At 50.8% G+C, this 20,093-nt stretch overlaps 2 protein-coding genes across 3 annotated transcripts; both read right to left on the bottom strand.

The window, feature by feature from the left end:
* Window positions 1–639: 639 nt before the first annotated feature.
* On the bottom strand, window positions 640–17,448 carry UBAP1L (ubiquitin associated protein 1 like). 2 transcript variants are annotated; one of them, XM_075506346.1, is made up of 7 exons: window positions 17,400–17,448; window positions 16,694–16,781; window positions 11,693–11,844; window positions 9,008–9,760; window positions 7,302–7,523; window positions 2,788–2,889; window positions 640–1,788 (listed from the first exon to the last, which is right to left on the bottom strand). In XM_075506346.1, the coding sequence occupies exons 3-7, from the start codon at window positions 11,822–11,824 to the stop codon at window positions 1,654–1,656; spliced, it is 1,344 nt and encodes a 447-aa protein (XP_075362461.1). In that variant the 5' UTR covers window positions 11,825–11,844; window positions 16,694–16,781; window positions 17,400–17,448; the 3' UTR covers window positions 640–1,653. The 2 variants fall into 2 exon arrangements, with proteins under 2 accessions (XP_075362461.1, XP_075362462.1); XM_075506347.1 differs by lacking the exons at window positions 16,694–16,781; window positions 17,400–17,448 and adding an exon at window positions 15,268–15,347.
* PDCD7 (programmed cell death 7) lies at window positions 15,369–19,930 on the bottom strand. Its single transcript, XM_075506349.1, has 5 exons — window positions 19,154–19,930; window positions 17,977–18,115; window positions 17,400–17,636; window positions 16,694–16,781; window positions 15,369–16,298 (listed from the first exon to the last, which is right to left on the bottom strand). Exons 1-5 carry the CDS (start codon window positions 19,907–19,909, stop codon window positions 16,181–16,183), a joined length of 1,338 nt encoding a protein of 445 aa, XP_075362464.1. The 5' UTR covers window positions 19,910–19,930; the 3' UTR covers window positions 15,369–16,180.
* Window positions 19,931–20,093: the final 163 nt, after the last annotated feature.

The following is a 20,093-nucleotide window of genomic DNA, read 5'->3' as shown; positions in this document are numbered from 1 at the left end:
CCTTTCAATCTTCATGGTGTTTACTCCGCCAAAGATTACAGTTCGAGGCAAAGCGATCTATCTAATCACAGTTTAACCTTTTGCAAGTTTCTTTTTTAAGGTGACATCATCTTGGCAAGGATGAACGTAATGAAAAGCTGTCTGTAGAATGGACTTGCCTTATAAGGGCCGTATCAAAAATAAAAGCTTGTATAACCAAGGGAAAGCTGGAGGAAAAACAGGGCTGGGAGCTCCAGGAAGAGCCTGTGAGCTCCCCACAAATATCTCCCTTGGCCATACAAGGTGCCACATTTTCCTTTTCAATGCCATTAAAAAAGAGAAGGTATAAAGCATCCTTGGGCATGGACGGGTCAAGTCCCCCAAGACCTGGATGCCAAGTTTCCTCGTTGCACGCAGGCGGGGAGGAAGGCGGCCACGGAGGGCTGTACCGTCCTGCTGGTGTTTGGCACCCAGCTAGAGGCACACGGGGAAGGGACGCGGTGTTTTAACTCCACGGCAGTACGTTGGGCTGGGAGATCGTTCGGAAGGATACAATGGAAAAATGGTACTAATGCAACTAATTAAGGATTTTCTCTGCTGGGTCGTGCCAGTTGGCATTTTCACAGGAAAAGACACAAACACATTTCAGAAGAGCCCCTCCAACCATCTTTACTCAAATAAATTACATCTGTATCTAATTCACAGGAAAATAATATACTTTTATGTGAAAACACTGTCCACTGTTCCACTGCCAAGCCAAGAGACACATCCCATAAGGTGATCTGAATCTCCCGTTCTCCGTCCTTCAGTTACATTAAAAAATTCTCCCAGGCATCCAGATTTTCCTGATCCTGACATTTGTGCTTAATTTCTTTTGGAGCCACTGTCTCCACAGTTTAGGGAAGCATCCCCTGAACTTTCCTGATTTGGGCAGAGCACGAGGGCAGCGGAGCCGTTCCCCGTCTCTCTGTTCTGATTTCATGAAATTCCCCGAGCACAAACCCTTGCATAAGCCATTCTTCATTGCACTGGATAAACTTCATGTATTTCTAGAGCAAGGGCAGCCTGTTTTCTTTCCTTCCCCTCATTGAATCGTGTATTTTTTCTCAAGTTTCTGGTTTAAAAGGAGAAGCTAATGCGATCGGACTGGATTTCAATTACAATATTCAACCATGACTAAGTCAGCTGAGACTCTTCCCAAGCAAGGACCAACAAATGTTTCTGCAGGAGCCTTCAGTTTTTATGAAAACAATCTTTTCTGTTGATGTATATAATATTTTAAGAATCCGCATTTGATTGTAGTTGAAAACACGACACCCGTCACCCCAGGTGGAGGGAGAAAACTGCGGTTTGGGTTTTGCAAAATCTAAGCCGAAGGCGGTTTGGATCTTATTGCTTCTAATCTAAACAGCTGAGATGATCAAGGGTGGAGATGTGTGGGTGAAGAGATAAACACTCCTCCTGTAAAGCCTTTGCCTTAGTACAGTGACAAATACGCGTATGATGGATGTCCGTAAAACGAGATGAGACACCGAGCTGGTGCTCTGAAGGTTTGTGCCCGGTGAGCCACGCTGCTCGGGGTGGGGATGGAGCAGCAGAAGGGTAAGCGTGTGCCGAGCCCTGCGGTGGTCCGGTCTGGAGAGGGGAAGCTGTGCCTGGGGTGCAGGGTGCTGGTCACTGGGTTTTCATCACGAGCTCCTCCAGCGCCTTCTCCCTCTGATTCCCACAAAGCAAAAGAACTTCTTTGATTTCATTTTGCTGGAACCCCATGTCGTTAAACTGAGCTAACAAATGCAAGAACTCAGCTGCCTGGAGGACGAAGGAAGAGAAAGGAGTGATGTTATCACGGGGCTTTAAGGACGGATTTATCGCAGAGTTGCGGCAGAAACGGCGTTGGGTGACGAGGCTGCAGCCAGACGACCTGGCCGGGTTGTATTACCGCTGAAGGGCACTCCCGGTGCCACTGCCGACAGCAGAGCGAGGGCACACGTACCACTGCTAGCATTTAAAAGTGTGCCTTTGCATCAACTTTTTAAATAAGAAATATTGAATAAAGTCACCCTCTAGCTTCACTTATTCCTTACAAAGTTTAATATGAATTCCATGCAAGTGTTTGCCTGCGTTATAAAGAAACCGGGGAAAGGCAGCGAGTGCAAGCTGGAATTAATTTGTCCTGCTTCCCCCCTTGCTCGGGCTGGGCCCCAGCACCACCACATCTCCCAGAGCCGCGTCCTCAATAAATAACCCCCTGCCCGACGCCGAGACCCGGGCGCCCTCCCGCTGCCGCAGCCCTAGCGAGCGGTGAGCCAGCGATCCTAGCGCGGTCAGCACCACGTCAAACAGCGCCAGCCCAAGGTTCAACCAGTTTTTCTCCCACCCCAGCTCTTCACTACCCCCAGGAGGAGACTGGTGATGGGGACCAACACCCGGTGTGCCACCACGGTTCTTCTCCCCGGGGGGTGATCGCAAAGGGGGAGCCGGGAGGGAGGTAGCGAGCGCGGGCGCTGGTGGGCTCGGGGTGGGGGATTCCCCGCGCCGGGGCTGAGCGAGCATGGGGCTTGCACGGCGGGGTGAGAGGATGGATGAAGAGCAGCGACGGAGCGGGTGTCCTTCCTGGGGGGGTCCTTACGGTGACGCTGCCCCGGGGGTCTGCCGCGAGTGCGGGCTCACTGCTTGCAGGGCAATGGGTCTGACCTGCCGGGAGCCTGCGTGAGGGACGGCGGCAGAGGAGGGGAGCGTGCCGCCCGCTGGAAAAGTGAGCCCAGAGGACGCAGCACAAAGGGCCGGGCTGTGCCGCCCCGCTCTGACCTTTTTCTCTGAGTACTGGAACATTTCCATGGCCTCCTCCACCTGCCCTTCCTCGTAGCCCTGCTTCAGCAGCCGGTCACAGGCACCCAGGTAGCTCAGGAACTGCAGAAGAAGACAACCAGGGTTAATCCAATCTCGCAGACATGGGGTGCAAGTGCATTCAGGAGCCCACCTTGCCACCTTCCAGGGACATGCTCGTGCAGCGGACCTGGGGCACAACTGTCCTGCTGGCTCCCGTCTGATGCTCGGCCACGGCAGCCTGCCCATCAGCAGGACTCCCACCGCGAGAAGACAACGTCTCGGTTCCCCCCACCCTCCCAGGATGGGAACAGGAACAAGGCGGAGGGAGGACGAGGAGCAAACCAAATATCTGAACCATCTGAGACACAAAGCAATGACCTCCAGGCTGGGGGGTGAAGCAGAGCCTGTCCCGGTGAGATGTCTACCCTTGGCCGACCCGGCATCCCTTTGATGCGCTGGGGTTCAGGCACCCGCGGGTTCGCTCCAGGGTCCAAGCACAAAACCCACCCCAGGGGAGACCCGTGTGCTGTCATTACTGAAAGTAAACAGTTATTTTTGGCTTTCCTCGTTGTTCTTGGAGTGCTGACAGCGCTATTCCCAGCGGTATCTTTTAAATACCACGAGAATCATTCGCTGTCCAAAAACATATGGGACAGACAATAATAAATGAGCTATAGAATAGCAAGGGGAATAAAAACATCCCACGGGTCTCCCCGAAGCTGTGCTGTCATCATCCAAGGAGAAGCTGATTCCTCTCTCCCCAGATCCACCAGCACACAGACCTCCACCCTTCACAGCACTGCCATAGCCAAGGAGAAGGATTCAGTAAAAGACCATAAAACATACGAAAAAGTCAAAGAAGTCCCTCAAACGTTGAGTTGATCTAGTTTGGCTAAAGAGCAGAGTAAGAGTTTTAAGAAATGTCAGTCTTAAGGAGTAGCTTATTAACTCAAAAATTAGAGAGTCATTGGTCATTGGCATTCATAACCTGTTTTTATTTTCCTTGTTACCTCACTAACTAAACACCCCAGATCATCGCTGTATTTTCTTGCCCTGTCGCAGCAGGGACAGCCGCTCGCCGTGCTCACGGCCAGCCCTGGCAGCCTGGCGTGCTGTTCAAGCCCAGCATGAAATTGCTGCTGTTGTCAACTCCATGATTTTTATCATTAAAAAAATAATATCTATATATCCTGAAGACTAAACAAAAACAGGTTTTTAAATACTACGACCTGCTAAACCCCCTGGGTCCAGTACCAGCCCCACCGCTTGCTGGGGAGGAGGAGGAGGTGCCACTGCCCTCTTGAAGCTCCTTCTCCCCTTGTAGCTCTCAAGGAGGTTCCTTATCACACTTAGACGTGAAGTTCCTCCAGCACAGGCACCCCTGGAGAGCTCGGCTTTATCCGCTACACGGCCAACCCGATAACCTCATCACAAACTGCTTGTGTGCGAAGAGACCTCCAGGCTCTGGTAGATCAGTAACCTGCTGATTTATCTCTTCCCTCGTTTGCTGCTACTTGATGTTATGTGCAGCGATGTAGCTTTCCACATCAAAGCTGAGCATGAACCGTGACCTAAAGGAAATCCCTCCTCCTGTGGGTTTTATCTTCCATGTCCTCGTACCACTTTGGCTGACGCCCATCAGAAAGGCCCGTCCCCATGAGGTCCCCGCTTCAGCAACCTGCTGCTTAAGAAGAGCAAAGCCTTACCACCAACCATTTCACCGACCCACCCGGACCATGGACTATAAGCTGCTAGCATGGAAAAAAACCACAAGCAAACACCACCAAAGACCCCAGTGCTGATTTCATCGTGGAGGAACAGGGTAAACATCTCCCCAGTCTCACGGCAGGGTTCAAGCCAGGGATGCGCAAACCCGGTGGGCGCTACCCCTTGGGTGCTGAGCCTCCAGGGACAGAGGCTCTCCGGGGGGACAGGGAGACCCCAGCCAGCACCACGGCAGACAGCCCTGCTCGACTCACTGCCGCAAATGCCGCCACGGAGAACGCAACTTCTACCAGCGTTGGAGAGGCTCGGGGAGCCACTGCTGGTGGGGACGGCTGACGCAAGGCTTGTGGGAAGTGCTGAAGATCTAGATTGTCGCTTGGTCAGGAGAGGTTTAGATTGGGTATTAGGAACAATTTCTTTACTGAAAGGGTGTCAAGCATTGGAACAGGCTGCCCAGAGAGGTGGTGGAGTCACCATCCCTGGAGGAGTTCAAAAAACGTGTAGATGTGGCACTTCAGGACACGGTTTAGTAGGCACGGAGGTGTTGGGTTGACAGTTGGACTAGATGATCCTAGAGGTCTTTTCCAACCGTAGTGATTCTATGATTGGGGTAAGACAGCAAGTTCTTTTGCAGGAGGAAAGGGGCAGGAGCACGTTATGGAAGCACAGCTGAGCATATATTTTGCTGTATTATTGACTTCACAAGAGTCCAGCAGTCCATAGGAGGAGGTTCCCCGTCCCACGGCCAGGAGGTGGCTGGTGCAGTGGGCTGTGTCCCGTGGTGAACGCCCTGCTCTGAACCCCGTGCTTATGGCTATTTGGGGAGATGGATGCTGACCAGCTGCAGCCCTCCGTCATGTCTCAGCTCACATGCGCATTGAGAGCTCCATGGATCAACGATGCATTTTTTGATTGATCAATGATCATTGATCAAAATGCAATGATGCATTTTTGGTTTAGCCCTTGGCCACGACATCCTGGATGATGAACTTGTGGCGCGTGGGGGCAACTAACCCTGCTTGAGCCTTTTAGAGAGGCTCTTCCACCAAAATTGAGAAGGCATCGCATATTTAACGCAGCAGACTTGCTTTCTCCACCAGGGTGGGCTCTGCCAGTTTGACTTGACACTGCAAAGAAATTGAGCGATTTTTGGCTACCATCTGGTACTACAATCAATCTTCACAGCTGAAGCTGTCATCGTCACACACTGAAACCCCGCGTGACACCAGCAAGCAATAAAGAGCGCCCACAGCTCTTGTTTTTAACTTGAGTTGAAACATATTTTCCAGGAAGGTTTAGCCTAATTTGGTAGTTTCGTACTTGTAAGAGACGCACGAAGGGCTAGGCTTTACGTTTTATCTTGGCTGTATTGGGCATAAATGGGAAAGATGGGAACTGCTGGTGAAGAAGGCACAGGGTATAAGGCGGACCTTGTATTCTGGTGCACTATTCTCTTCTCCAAGGGAATGGGAGTCGCAGTGCTTATGGATAAGGGAGCAGACTGTACCCATTTCCATCCTTAATAGGATGCACTGCTTCTTCATATTGAAGCCAGCAGTTGCGACAAGACACCCTTGCACAGCTCTGTGCAAAGAACGTGGGCTGGGCTCTGCCCATCTCCCTCTGCCTAGTTGAAACCTCTACGAATTGAAGAAATAAAGCTTCCCTTCCCACCTCGGCTTGCAGCGATGCTCGCCTGAAACACCAGCAAGGTTCTGGGGAGGCTGGTCCAGCTGGGGGTGACTCAGGAGGGAGCCAGAAGCTGCAGGATGACTCAGCCGCAGAGCAGCTTCGTGCACCGACCAGACGGGTAAGAGCTGGCCCACGCAGCCCAGGCAGCTCCCCGGGGCACGGGAAGGAGACTGGCACCCGGCCGTGGCTGCTTGGTGCCGTGCCCGCTCACACCTCTGCCCGGGGTCTGCTCCTGCTCCCCGGCACGACAGCCCGGTGGACATCCCTCTTGCTAAGCTGCGATCAAGCCCCTTCTCTCTCTGCAAGAGCTACTTAGATAATTTAGCCCTATTAAATCCTCCGCTGGGATGGGCAGGTCCAGCCCCAAGCTTGCCAAGCCAGAGGGTCAGAGCCAGCAGCGTCCCTCATGGCACGGATGCTCCAAGCCCACCTGGACCACAGGGTTCGTATGGACAAGCAGAGACCTCGGGAACTGGGATGTAGCACAGCGGGCTGTGATGCACTCGCGTAACAGCGGTAGGAAGAGGTTGTATGTTAATTATTTTCAATAAATTCCAGGTTATTATAGAGGATTCCTCAGGAAAAGAGCTCTGGGACCCAGCCACAATGCTTGCACGGAGTCCCTGGTTGCTCCAATGCAGGGAACTTGTGTTTTGGAGAGAGCCCAGACAAATCTCTGGGGTATTTGTACAGTCCCGCTCTGACAGGATGAGCCATGGCAATAATCACACGAATCTAACAGCTGGGAAAAAATGAAGTGCAAAAAGTTTCCATATACGGGGGCAAAATTTGTACTTCAAAAGGACACCACGCTCCATACAACAGATTGAACAGATAACAGTACCCAGCCGATACTACTCGCTGAAAAGCTGAGGGCGACTCATTGCTATTTTATTACAGCAAAAGTGCAGATGTGTGATCTCATGGAAAAGCCTGTCAGCCGAGATCTGATACCAAAGTGGGAAATCCAAGGCCATCAGAAGGCCACCCCAAGCAGGACAGCCATCCCTTTCTCCATGAAAATCAAGCTTTTCTTTACCAAAAGCTTTCCACAGCACCGTGCCAGCTCCACTAACCTGACTTAAGCTTTGCCTTCCAGTCTTCTGGAGGGTGAGGATGGCTTTGCGGGCGGGGTAGCCCAAGGCTATTACGGGCTCGATGAGGTCCCGCTCCTCTTGGCTCAGCGCTGAGAGCAGGTCAGCCGCCGAATCCTGCTGGGATCTGTGGGAACTGAGAGGTCGCGCAGGCGTGGAGGCAGGCGCGGAGGCAGGGGGGAGGCAGGCGTAGGGGCTGAGGGACTGCAAGAAAAAAACCAGCAGATGTTCTTCTTGCTCCTGCTCATGAAATGCTGTTAAACAACCCAGGCTGAAGCAATGCTTTCAAACGCCAGCAGTTAGCTTGCTCTCTCCAGAAGGGGAAAATTCCCATACATGGAACAAACCCCCTAAGGGTTCAAAGGAGACCGGGCTTAATTAAATCCAGGCTTAGCTATAGATACAGATCAGAGAAAACAGGGCTCAGGAACGTTCATGGGGCAAAGAGAGCAAAAGCAGGTTCCTTTCCCGGGGAATCCTGGTCACGTCTCCAGCAATAAATGCTGTCCTCGGCCGGCCAAGCGAGAGGCAGTGCTGCCCGCGGGCAGGCGATGCAGCAGCCCAGGCAGGAGGATGCTCCCCTGATGCCCCATTTACGCCCGCGATGTTTATCAGACATATTTAGGTTTCTCTTACAAAGCCACCTCCAGAAATGACCTTGCACATAGAAATGCTTACCAAATGCTTTAGTATTTGGCATGATCCATTCGTAACAGCAGCCGAGCAGGGTGGGCAATGGATTAGTAATTAGTTGCAACGGCTGTTTAGTGTATAAATACACACGGGCATTTCACCTTTCCTTAATTACCCTATGTCTAATGCAACTACATATAATTAACCCGGCCTTTTATGTGTCCAATGGTTTAATTGCGGGTTTTCAGTAATTCATCTCCTAAATCTCTCAAGTAGCTGGATGAGATGTGATTTCTTAAAAAACATGGCACAATTCAGATTTAAAGTGATGGAAAGCAATATTTACTCCATCTCTTCACATGACTGTCTCTATCATTAAACGATTTGTATTTCTAGTAGGACTGGGAAATCTAAAGTTTCCTAGACTTTTAAGAAAAAGGCAGACAGCCTTTGCCACAGAGAAGGACACCAATATTGCAAGAGGAGTCAGGTGAAGTGGCCTTCTCCAGCTATAAAACAGGGTGAAGGAAGGCAGCAAGCACGGGGACAGGTAACGAGGGAGACCCAGGGCAGAGGGGACGCAGAAACAGCCCCGTTTTGTCTCCATTCAAGCCCCAGCTTCTCATCTGGGGCTGCCAGGAGGAGCAGCTGTGATGGCTGTAAGGGGCATTTCCCCATAAACCCTGTTTATATCTGTCAGAGGGGGAAAATGAGAGGAAAGAGGGGGAAAAAAGTTATTTCACTTGGTTTTCTTTCAGTGTTTCAATTGAAAATCAAATAAGATGCCTTGGCTGTCGGGAAAAACAGAAACGTTTTGGTTAGGACAGCGCAAGTAAACATCCTCCCAGAAAGCTTGCCTTTAGACCTTGGTAACCCCCCCTTCCTTCACTTCTTATGAAAACTCGTCAGCAATTTCTCATGGGTTTAGTGTTCCCAAAGCCGCATTTCGGTTCCATTTTGCTGGCCAGACCCCAGCAAATGGGACCAATTCAACGCCTTCCACCCCCCACCTGTCTCAGCGACCAGCAAAGGGCTACCAGAAGAAAACACCTCACCGGCACCGTGGGCTTATGCCGTTTGATCGGGGGGATCGGCGCGGCCGCGGCCGGAGGAGCTGGCACCAAGGTCCCCAGCTGGGACGCGTGCGGGGCTGGCCCGTACTTGACGCTGCGGCTGGTGCGGGGGCACTGGGGGAGCGGCCGTGGCACCGGGACCCCTCTGCTCTCCGCAGCAGCTCTGTTCAAAGGATGCACCAAAGCAGCCAGCTTCCTCCTGGCTGCCTCCAGCTCGTTCTTCATGTTGTTAAATATCACCATGGATCTCCTCTGCTTGCTCGGGTCCGGACTGGCTGGGTTGTGGTCACCGTTCTCCGGCGAGGGCTCCAGCAAGCCGGGCGATGTTTTTGGTCGGGTCTGGTAAAAGCTGGGACGTGAAAGCGCAGCTCTCCCTGCGTTTCTCCTCCTGGAAGCTTTTTCATCCTTGTCGTTCTCTTCCCAGGAGGTCGAGGAGTACTCGTCATCCTCCGAGTACTCATCCTCCTCTGAGTGCCAGGTCTCGCTCTCGGTGTCGGACAAGGCACCTCTGCCCTTGGCGTGCCCGTAGCTGCTGTCGGCAGCGCTCAGGCTGACGCAGCGCCGCACCGCCCCATCCCGCGCTCTCCCCCCGTAGCTGTCAGCGGGGTCCACCAGCAGCAGCCAGCACGGCGGAGCCGTGGGGACGACTTCGGAGGTGACCCGATGCCGGGAGGTCTGCTGCTGAGAGGCCACCTCGACCCAGTAAAGCACTTTTCTTTCCAGCGAGAAGTCATGCTGCAGGAGAGCAAGAAGTAGCTGGTGAGGTTATCTGAAACCAGACCACAGGGCACGGAGCAAACCACGCTCCGCTCAAGTGCTCCGTTAACGGTTGGACTTGATGATCTTAAAGGTCTTTTCCAACCTATATGATTCTGTGATTCTGTGATTGATGAGGGCACCTTAAGGCTGCATCCCTCCCATACCGGCTCCTATCTCCCTGAGCATCAGGGCTGGCTGTGGGCACTAGGGCTGTAGGATTCGGCAGTGCCAGCCTCATCCCTATAGGCAATCCCCAAATTTATACTTGAAAAAAATCTGGCTACGAAGTTATTACTATTTTAAGTTGTATCTGCAACTCTTTTGATAGGTGTCTTATGCTCAGAGGTGGCTTTGTGTCAGTTTGGCTGCTGTGGAAGGGGACAGCACCCGTTAGTGGCACCTGGCAGAGCCACATCAGGCACGGGGGCTCAGGAGCCACCAAGGGGGGAGATGCCACCTTGGGCAGAGGCAGGACCAGCCGTGGGAGTCTCTGGTGGCACCAGGGGCTCAGCCAGTCCCAGAACAGAGTCGTCATTTCCACGTAGCCTGGCTTAAAATATAAGCGTGTTTGAAATCTGAGGGTTTTCCTGGAACAAACAAGCCTTGCCCGTCCCAGAGCTCTCCAAACAAGGTCTCCTTTGGACGGGCAGGCAAGTACATTCACAGCCCAGGAATGCTGTTTTTACTGCTCCCTGCCACTTGTCAGCTGTGGACCCAAACCAGCCTCCCCGAGGAAAACACCACCACCTGCCTCCAGAAGGATCAGCCCGGACCACCAGCGCAATGGCTTGGCCTCGGCGGGGAGCACCGACACGTCCCTGACCAGGGAGAAACCCGGGACTGGGGGTTTCCCGGGATGGGACAGGGTGGTGGACCGCCTCAGCTGGTCCATGGGCATGCAGACCATCACCTGCTTCTACACAGGTGGCAAAATGTGCGTGCATTAAAATTCCCTTTGGAGAATTGCTTAAAATGAACAACACGGCGACTCTTCGCGTTAAACATGTCCTGCAGATTTGGGATGTGTCATTTTTGGGGGAGGATGAGCAAGGCTGAGCTAGCGAAAAGCCAGATGTGGGGTTTACTGCTGGTTCACCCATCACCAGGAGCAGGGGCTGTTTGGGATCACCCAGATCACCTTCCCCCCGTCAAGTGCACTGACCCCATCTACGGGTGAGACTACTTAAGGCTGAACACACAAAGTATTTCTGAAATCGTCTTCGACTGGAGCTGTGCTAGCACTACCCGTAAGCCCGGAGAGCTGACTCCATGCTTTCAGTGCAATCGTACAGGGAAAGGCTTCCTACCTCCTTCCAGAACACAGATCGCTCCTTCGAATCGCTGTGACAGGGTTTAAAATTGGTGACAGAGCTGTTACAGCAATAGGTGTAGATTCAAAAGCAGTTTAGGACTCAGCAATGTGGAAGATCACAAAGCGCCACAGGATATTTTTTATATATATATACATATCATATATATATATATATATATATATATATATATGTTGCCAGCACAGGTAGAGTTGCCTGCTTACATCTCTGTTAGATTTATTAATAAATATTTAATAAATATTACTAATAAATGAGAAGAGTGGTGATTCCAGACTAGAAAACAATCCCAGAGCAGAGCCTGGAGTTTGTCCTCCTATCCCAGAAAGACCCAACCCTCCTGCTTGGACGGGATTAAAAAAAAAAAACCAACCCCAAACCTACCCCTTCCTCACTCCCACCCACCACCAATCATCCTCACCTCCTCCCACTCCTGCAAACCAGCCAATTAAGAGGAGATCAATTAGGAGGAGAGGTTTTCCTTCCCTTCTTTCACAAGAAAAGGCAAACACCATTGACATGCCTTTGAGCATCCCTCCAGAAGCGAATCCGGGCACAGACGCGAGCAGAGGCGACTCACCATGGTGCTCATGAGGATGTCGGCGCAGTCAGGGAGGTCGATGGCCGGGGCGGTGATTAAAGTGGTTTCTCCTCCAGAGTCCCCGTCGAGGCTCCTGGCCGTCCGGAAGGGAACGTCATCCAGGTAGCTCATCGCCGCTGCCTGATTTCTTGCTGCCAGAGGAAGGGATGAAACAAAACTGTAAAAGGCAGGACTAGCACCTTTTAAGTTGAGTGAAAGGAGAGAAAGATGAGCTATTTCAAGTGATGCTGGTAAAAGGAACGCAGCCCTTAGAGACACTGCCAGCCGAGTAAAAACCGCTGTGTGCAATGCCCAGGTTTGCAAGATCTTAGTTACTGATACCGGGAAGATTTGTCTGAACTAACCTTTGCTATTTTGAGCTTCAGCCAGCAGGACCTGATCATGCTTACAGCTCCATTTGGCAGAGATCCTGAGCGTTTTTTTGCTCCACTTCCACCTCCATGCATGCCCCGCTGCTTTCCATCCCTCCTCCTGCCACCCCTCTCCCTCCGCTGCCCATCGCACGCTCCCTTTCCCAAGCTGGGGACGGACCAAGCACTTTTTCCAGTTACAGAGGCAGAAACCACAGCCAAGGAGGACACCTCGCAGGTCTCCTCCCTCTGCGTGACCCAAGAGCACCCGTGGTCGTGGAGCTTATGCCTGCGGCCGCGTGCTGCTAAGCCATCACACGGAGCAGCCGGGGGGAGCTGGGGCGAGGGCATCCCCTCCAGCACCGCAGCAGCTTACCGAGAGCCAGACAAGGAGGCTGGTGCATCAGGCAAGCTTTGGTGTTAGCGGGATCTCGAACGAGCCATTTTAAGGCCAGATTAGCTTTTAAGAACCATCGAGTCATTTTAAGTGCGGTGATGTTTTTTAGATCAGGAATAGCAGGGGAGAGAAAAATTTCTGATGAGCTGGGAATGGTGGCATGGAAAATATTACTGCAATAGCGTAGCCATCAGCTCTGCATAAATGTCTGAATTTAGTAAAAAGCCACTACTTGCTGCATGAAGCCTCGAATCCTCAGCTTCCCTGCGACAACAGCGTGCAAAATAATTTCCTTTATATATTGTCAATTGGTGAGAGCTAATGGTCAGTAATCCATCAAGCTCTGGTACCTGCAGCCTGTGCCTGCTCATCCCAAAGCGGCAGCCGTTCTCGGGACACAAACCGTAAATACTTGGTGTGCCATCCCTAAGCGCTTTTACTGATCTTTTTTTCCTTTAAAAAGCAATGGCTTCTACGACAATTCTACGACAATGGCTTCTACGACACTCCACAAAAAGAAAATAAGCAGACGAACGTATCAAGTAAAGCTGCCTGTTAAGTTTAATGCAAAAATAAGGGTCTATAATGGGAAATGGCATTCGAGCTCATTTCTGGTGTTAGCAAAGGACTAACAAGCTGCCTCTAGACCACAAAGAGCGACACGCAGAAGCACTCGCTTCAACTCGCTCGCTCTTATCAGAAGTACAAGAGTTGTTGCTCGCCTGCTTATGCCAGGAGGCTTTAATACCCGGGGCTGTAGCGCAGGCAGAGCCCCTAACCAGCTTTGCGGCTCCCGCACGTGTACTGCTGCTAACACGCGACACATGCAACATGTTGGGAGCCGGCACGGAGCCAGGCCATCTGCTCCCCAGCCTAAGAGGGCTCAGCGTAAGGTACAATCCACGTCAGCACTGACAAAGACAACGCGTGAAACGCATCTGTAAGTGAAGCCACTTTCCCCCAGCTTTCTCCAAGTCCTCCGCGTGGCCGGGCAGCCCCTGCCTGCAAAAGGGACGGACCCTCCTTGCAGCTTAGGCTGTAAATCAGCTCTTCCCAAAAGCTGTGCGGTACAAAGGTGCAAAGGAAAAGAGTATCTCGTTGTCCGTCACCTAGAACAGTTTTACTTGGTTTTAAACGCCACTTTAAGGGATGGAGATGGGTAGTGAATGTGTCTTAAGCCACCACGAAGAAAATACGGAGAGATTATGGTACCGTATCTCACTGTATTTCACTGCATAAATACTATGCTCTGAGAAAGGCTCCCACAAGTGTTAATTCCCAAAATCGCTATTTAGAAAAAAAGAAGTACGTTGGGGTGAGGAGCGATGAGGACGAAAACGCTACTAGACAAGAATAAAAGAGGATCAGTCGTAAACACCAACTTACACCAAAAAGCAACTCCTACAAGGGTTCTGACCTCACCTGCTTCACGCCAGCCCTGCCTGCTTTCACATCAGAAACACAGGCTGGCAAACAAATTCCCGTCAGGAAGAGGATGCGCCTTAAAAGCATGAGAGACCTGAACTGCACTAGGACCAGGGAAGGAATAGGATACAAATGAGTCTCAGAAACTCATAGCCAACCCCTCTTTTCTTCTGGGCTATAATGATTTTTTTTAAACTCAAAAATCATTACTATACTCAGACAAACTTGAATCTTAAATCTGAATACACAAGTTTTTTTTAAGAATTAATACCCTGTCTCCATGTATTTTATGAGTTACGATTTTAAACATTCCTCTTCGATCTGTGGCTTCAACATCTTCCTCACTAAAAATATAAACCATTTTAACGTAGACGTCATCAGACGAGAGCAAATACGTAGAACAAACCACAGAAAGCACGAGGGATTGAAATATGCCTAAACGTACATCATCCGCTGGCATTTTCAAGCCCTATTTTTATTAACAATATGAAGTTATCCTTACCGTCAGACGAAATCATGGAGCTCTTCTCGCAGGGCGGGGAGAGCGGGGTTGCTTCTGCGCTGCCTGCTTATCTGCTGCTCAGTTCTTTAAATTCTTGCGGTGTCAGACAAGCATCTGACTTTGACAGTTTTAAGATTATCGTAGCTTAAGCAGTTAGCCTGTCCCATCAGACATGCTGACAGGATAAGGAGCCTAACTATTTAAGCAGAGCATCCTCCGGTCACTAAGCTTCCTGAACTGAAAGCGTTGTTTTTGCAGTTGTTTTTATGCTATTTGAACTTTTGGTTTTTTTATCAGGTAAGACTCCCCAGGATCTGACCCAGCCACAGGTCCTGGAATAAAGAGATGCTACAAGTGACGGTAGGGATGGGAGGATGTAGGGACACGCAAATCAGAACCCTTACCTCCAGAGGACTTCACGGTAATTTGTATTTTGGGGTGCTATAGTAGGCGATATACACATGAACAAGAACTGCAAACTTCTGCACCCAGATTAATTCTAACTCTACCAAAAATTACTAGCTTGTGTGCTCTAACTAACAGAAATCAATGCAAAGCTTCAGCCAAGAAACTATTAACATTACATATAAGGCCCCAGCGTTGAAGTTAGGCAATTACATGTTGCCTCCTCCATGAATTACAGAATGTTGTGATCCAAGGAGGTAACGAATTGAGGAGATTAAATCCATTCCCACACATTAGGGCTAAGCAAGAGTAACGACTGCAGCTCTGGAAAGATGGCACGACAATCTGCGTAGCCCGGCAAAGCCCCAAACCCATATGGCCCGTCACTGTTTCAAGCAAACTCTCCAGAACACGGAAGGCTTTGAATCAGATGCCTCTGACACCACGTAGGAGGGAGAAGTTGCTTCACACAAACCTTTTGCCGGCAATTCTCTCCACACTGGAGTCGCATTTGATACCAAGTGCTAAACCAAATCTCTCCCTCGGAGTAAAAACGCTTCAAACAAAAAAAAAAAATCCATTTTTCTCTATTTATTCTGTACAAAAACCAACTTACAAAATAGAGCCACATTTTTTAGTCAAAAACTATATACATGATCTGACCCTATACAAAAATAGCTATACAGGCAAAAACAATTACAGTAGGTCAGACTTCAGATTTTACTGGTTTTTTTTCCAGCAGGCTTATTCATCAAATTTATATATATTCACACGGCTGTCTGACCTATTTCACCACAAATGGGAATTTTTTTCCATGTTGTGGAACCAGTTTTAGTCCACAGAAGTAAAATGTCAACAGCTGCTTTAATCAACCTCGAAAAACCCTGTCTTGTTTGTACTTCAGAATTTGTTTAAACTTGTAATAGGTTCGTTTCTACACACACAAATACAGGAACTATTTTGACAGTGATGCTTGACATGCTTTGTTGAAGAAGAAAAACATGTTTACTAATGATCTCCTCTTTTTTTAAAACTTCTCTATTTCTGGAGATTTCATCATCTGGATTTAGGCTTATGAAGATAAAAGCCACTAAAAATAGGATGTTAATACTGGCACAAATACCCTCGTCAGCAACATTTCTTTATTAAGATTGAGATTTGTTAACAAAAACTCGCAGCGGGATTGTAATTCCGTACCACGAGAGGCCTAGCAGCTTTGGGCTTGCTCAAGTATTTCCCTGCAGAGTCAGATGGCAAAAACAGTTCTTACACTTTTCTTCAAGAGGCTACCAAAACGGAGGATGGGACTTCCTCTTCGGACCCTCTCATATTTACACACGCAATTATAATGAAACAGTCCTCCAGTGTTAAAATAATTTATTCCTAAATTATCTGACAGCAGTGGCCCAAGTGTCATTTGTGGGGAGACTCGGAAGAACCCATCCAGGAGGGATGCAGCTTCCTTCGGGGTGATCAGCTGGCACCAAGTACTGATCCCATTCATGCCTTTAACAGAGAAAGCATTGTTTGAGAGGAGAGCTGGTACGAGTCTGGTAATAAGATTTGTTATATACCCACACGGGTATTTTTCCATACTGATCAATACACAAAACACTAGAAATTGTACTCTGAAACTTGTTTTTCAAAACATAAATGTGAAAATTATATGTACTATTCTATTCAATGGAATGGCTATGCATGGAAGTGCACTCTGCCTCACACGGGCATCTGTTGGATACAACTCTATCAAGCGAGAAGCTTGATCCTTAGCTGAAAAAAACCCAGCACAATTCATCGCATAACCATATTTGGAAGTTAACAAACCAAAAGGGACCATAATTTTACAATCTCAACAAACAATACTTGTCATCTTTGATAATAAAGACTTTGTTTGGTTTTACCTGATCTGGATTAGGGCTGCTACAGAATGCTCAGCTTGTAAGTAATATTCTCTGAAGGGCTGCAGTAGATGGGCTAGAGGAAATTCATCTGTTAAAACATAAACATAGAAATCGCTCAATAAACCAGAAAGACCTTTGATTCTATTAAGTCTTAGAAGCCCCAAATTTGCCAACTCATTTGCTGCTCCCCAGCTATAACTGGAAATCACTTCCCTGTGTAATATATTAAGGACTATTTACATGTTTTGCACGTCTCCTCATCCTTACCAGAGCTGTTGGAGGCAAGTCAAGACTAGCAAAACTTTTCCTGCCTCCATCCTCTAAACAAGGGCAACATACGGACAATGAATCTTTACAGATTATCCGAGTCGCGCTCACCAAATCACCAGACTAAAGCATCTGTTGGGTGCTGGAAGTCTTCAGTCTATTCTGTTTATTCTCACCTCACCTTAATCTACAACCTCTTCTTGCAAAACGTTATGAAATCAGCTTGAGATATACTGCAGTCTACGCTGAAGAGCTAAACAGTTCTTCTTACATCACATGTGTTAACAGCACACTACTTTTATCCCATCTTTTCCTCAGAGCATACATTACTCCAGTGGATGAATTCTTTCTCAACTATTTTTGTGCCTGCATTTTAAACCCAGTGTCTATGAGATGGGGGTGTGGAAAAATATTGTTAAGTATGGCATGCAGAATTTACCTGGATCCCCAAACAGCTTGGAATCAATTTCGAGTTTCTGCTGTAGTAGTTTTTCCCTTTCCTTCTTCTGCTTCTTTTCCATTTCTCTCTTCCTTTCCTCCTCCTGTTCTCCCTCCAACATAACTCTTAATGCTCTCTCCTCAGCTTCATACAGCTCTGTGCGATTTTTGAGCAATGTTTTGAGACTCTCCACCTGATTTTCAAATGCTTCATCTGCTGAGGGGGGTGGACAAACACCTAAACAGAAAGAGAATTAATTTTAAATTTTCAAATTCAGAGGGGCTCTGTTACCAGACTTGAGAGCGGAGCTGGCAAAATCTCAGAGGAACATGAGCTTAACCTTGCTAACAACGATCTTACTGGAATAATTCTTCAATCAAGAAAGAGCTTAGAAACTTAGGAACACAACCACTGCATTCAGCATTTAATAGCTCTTCTTGCATAACAACATAACTAAGATCACTAATAAAGAAACAGCTTTTTCAAGCTGCACCTTGCTAGTCAGCACAGGGCACGTACATCATCTAATTTCCTGTGTGTGCAATTAAAAAAGTTTGGTAAAAATCTCATTGTTAACCTTTCCTGCCAGCGGCCTCTTTTCTCAGTTTCCGAAGCTTTTCTAATGCACGCAGGATGTCCACCATCCTCTTTGTGTCTGCTTGTTTCTTCCGTACCTCAGATAAGACACTGTCTGCAGCAGCCTTAAGTTCTCGTTCCTGTGCAAGAAAGAAAAAAACCCAAACATGATGTGTGAGATATCCCACGTAGACAAGAATGAAATGGTACTTTCAAAAAGGTTAGCAAAACACTGGAGATCAGAATAAACTTGCTATGGCTGTGTTACTACGAAGTAAGTCAACCATCCAACCTCGCCTTTTTATGAAAAAGCTAAAACACGGTAGACTTCAGGAAACAAAAAAAGAATGCTGAGCAACTCATAAATTTGGGCCAAATGAATTGAATTCGTGAAATGAATTCATAAAGCCTGATAACCTTTAACCACAGAAAGTTAGGAAAAACATTAACAATAAACATAAGCCAGCCCGATTCTACACCTCAGCTATTAAAGACCATTAACATGCCACAGTCTGAACGCAAAACCTTTCCCAACAGCTGCTCTGTACCATCCCAGTGGCAGACTTAGCACCAGCAGAAGAGCAGCTCTTTAGCCAACAGCCAACGCAAAGGTGCTACAGCACTTCCCAGCAAACCCAAAGTTTTCTTTTTTTTGCTTTGGAGCTGTTTTACTTCCCGGTGAGACCGAAAAGCTTGCAAACAACAAGCTTTACAAGGATGAAGCCAGCAGGCAAGGCTTATGGTTACTGAAATGGCGCTGCCCACCGCAGGGTAGCTGTGAGCAGCGTGGAGCAGGCCGACAGCTTGGGACCAGAGAGGAAGACCTCCGCACGCAACCGAGAGTCCAGAAACCACTTAAACCCCAACTGGCAAGGCCGAGGACGTGAGTGTGGCAAAGCTGAGATGCCCACCAAGGTTTTTAAGGAAGAAGCAGGGCTGCAGGCCTCGGAAACAGCGCGTCTCCGAGCAAGCCAAACCCGTGCAGCACCCAGGTGGCACCTACTGCACCGTGGGGCCCAAAGCCAGGTGCCGGGCGGGCACAGCCCACCCTGAGCCCGTTACCGGCAGGCCTCCCCCAGCTCCGCCACGCTGCCCTGCGCCCCGGAGGGACAGGCAGGAGGCCCCGGGAGGCCGCACTGCGGCTGGGGGAGGCAGGACGAGGCCGCTCGGGGCCGTACCCGGTTCTTCTCCTCCACCTCCTGGATGCACTTGGCCCTCCACTGGTCGATCCTGGCCTCCCGCTCGGCGGCCCGGGCCGCCTCCTCCTCCTTGGCTGCCCTGGCTTCTTGCTTCCTCCGCTGCAGGCGCAGCCTCCTCTTCCTCGCCCTCTCGGCCTTCCTCCGCAGCGCCTCCCGGTAGCCCGGCTCCCTCAGCGGCCGCACGACCTCCCGCAGCTCCCGCCGCGCCGCCTCCGCCTCCTCCCGCGCCTGGGCCCAGCCCGCCTCGTCCCCCTCGGCCTCCCGCCGCCGCAGGGCCCGGCAGAGCGCGGCCAGCCGCGCCACCAGCCCCAGCGCCTCCACCGCCAGCTCCCGGGCGCTGCCGGGGCTGGCGCCGGCGGGCGGCGGCGGCGGCGGGGGGGCGGCCCGGCGCCGGCCCAGGAACTGCGACAGCCACAGCTCGTCCTGCTGCCGCTGCGCCGCCGCCGCCTCCTCCTCAGCCACCGGCCGCGGCGGGAACGGAGGAGCCGCCGGGAAGTAGGGGCCGCCGCCCGGCGGGAAGCGCGGCCCCGCGTCGCCCTCGGGCCCGGCCGGCGGCGGCAGCGGCGGCAGGAGGAAGGGCGGGGGCGCCGCCGCTGCCGCCACGGCGAAGGGCCCCGGGCGGGCGGCGGGGCCGGGGAAAGGCGCGGCGGGCGGCGGGAAAGGCCCCGCCGGCGGCGGGAAGGCCCGGAACGGCGGCGGCGGGAAGCGCCCGGCGAAGGGCGGCGGCTGCGCCATGCTGCCGCCTCGGCCCGCCGCCGCCCGCGCCGCAGCGCCCCCCGGCGGCCGGGAGGAGCAGCCGCCCGGCCCCGCCCCGCCCCGCCCCGCCGCGCAGGCAGCGCGGGGAGCCCCTGCCTGCACCGTCGGGCAGGAGAGGCGGCCCCGCCTGTCCCCGGAAAGGAGCCGGGAGAAGAGCCCCACC

This window comes from Mycteria americana, chromosome 6 (assembly GCF_035582795.1).
Source record: "Mycteria americana isolate JAX WOST 10 ecotype Jacksonville Zoo and Gardens chromosome 6, USCA_MyAme_1.0, whole genome shotgun sequence".
NCBI lineage: Eukaryota > Metazoa > Chordata > Aves > Ciconiiformes > Ciconiidae > Mycteria > Mycteria americana.
Note: the sequence above shows the minus strand (reverse complement) of the source record. Positions and strands in the feature narration are given on the sequence as shown.

Bases quoted from the DNA above. Each gene is read 5' to 3' on its own strand.
- UBAP1L (XM_075506346.1), bottom strand. From the start codon at position 11,824: ATGAGCTACCTGGATGACGTTCCCTTCCGGACGGCCAGGAGCCTCGAC. The intron at 9,761-11,692 runs GTGAGTCGCCTC...GCTCTCCTGCAG, and splicing joins ACATCCTCATGAGCACCATG to CATGACTTCTCGCTGGAAAG. The intron at 2,890-7,301 runs GTTAGTGGAGCT...CTTCTTCTGCAG, and splicing joins GAAGGCAAAGCTTAAGTCAG to TTCCTGAGCTACCTGGGTGC.
- PDCD7 (XM_075506349.1), bottom strand. From the start codon at position 19,909: ATGGCGCAGCCGCCGCCCTTCGCCGGGCGCTTCCCGCCGCCGCCGTTC. The intron at 17,637-17,976 runs GTTAACAATGAG...CTTTCTGTTTAG, and splicing joins AGAGGCCGCTGGCAGGAAAG to GTGTTTGTCCACCCCCCTCA. The intron at 16,299-16,693 runs GTAAAACCAAAC...TCTCTGTTAAAG, and splicing joins GCAGCCCTAATCCAGATCAG to GCATGAATGGGATCAGTACT.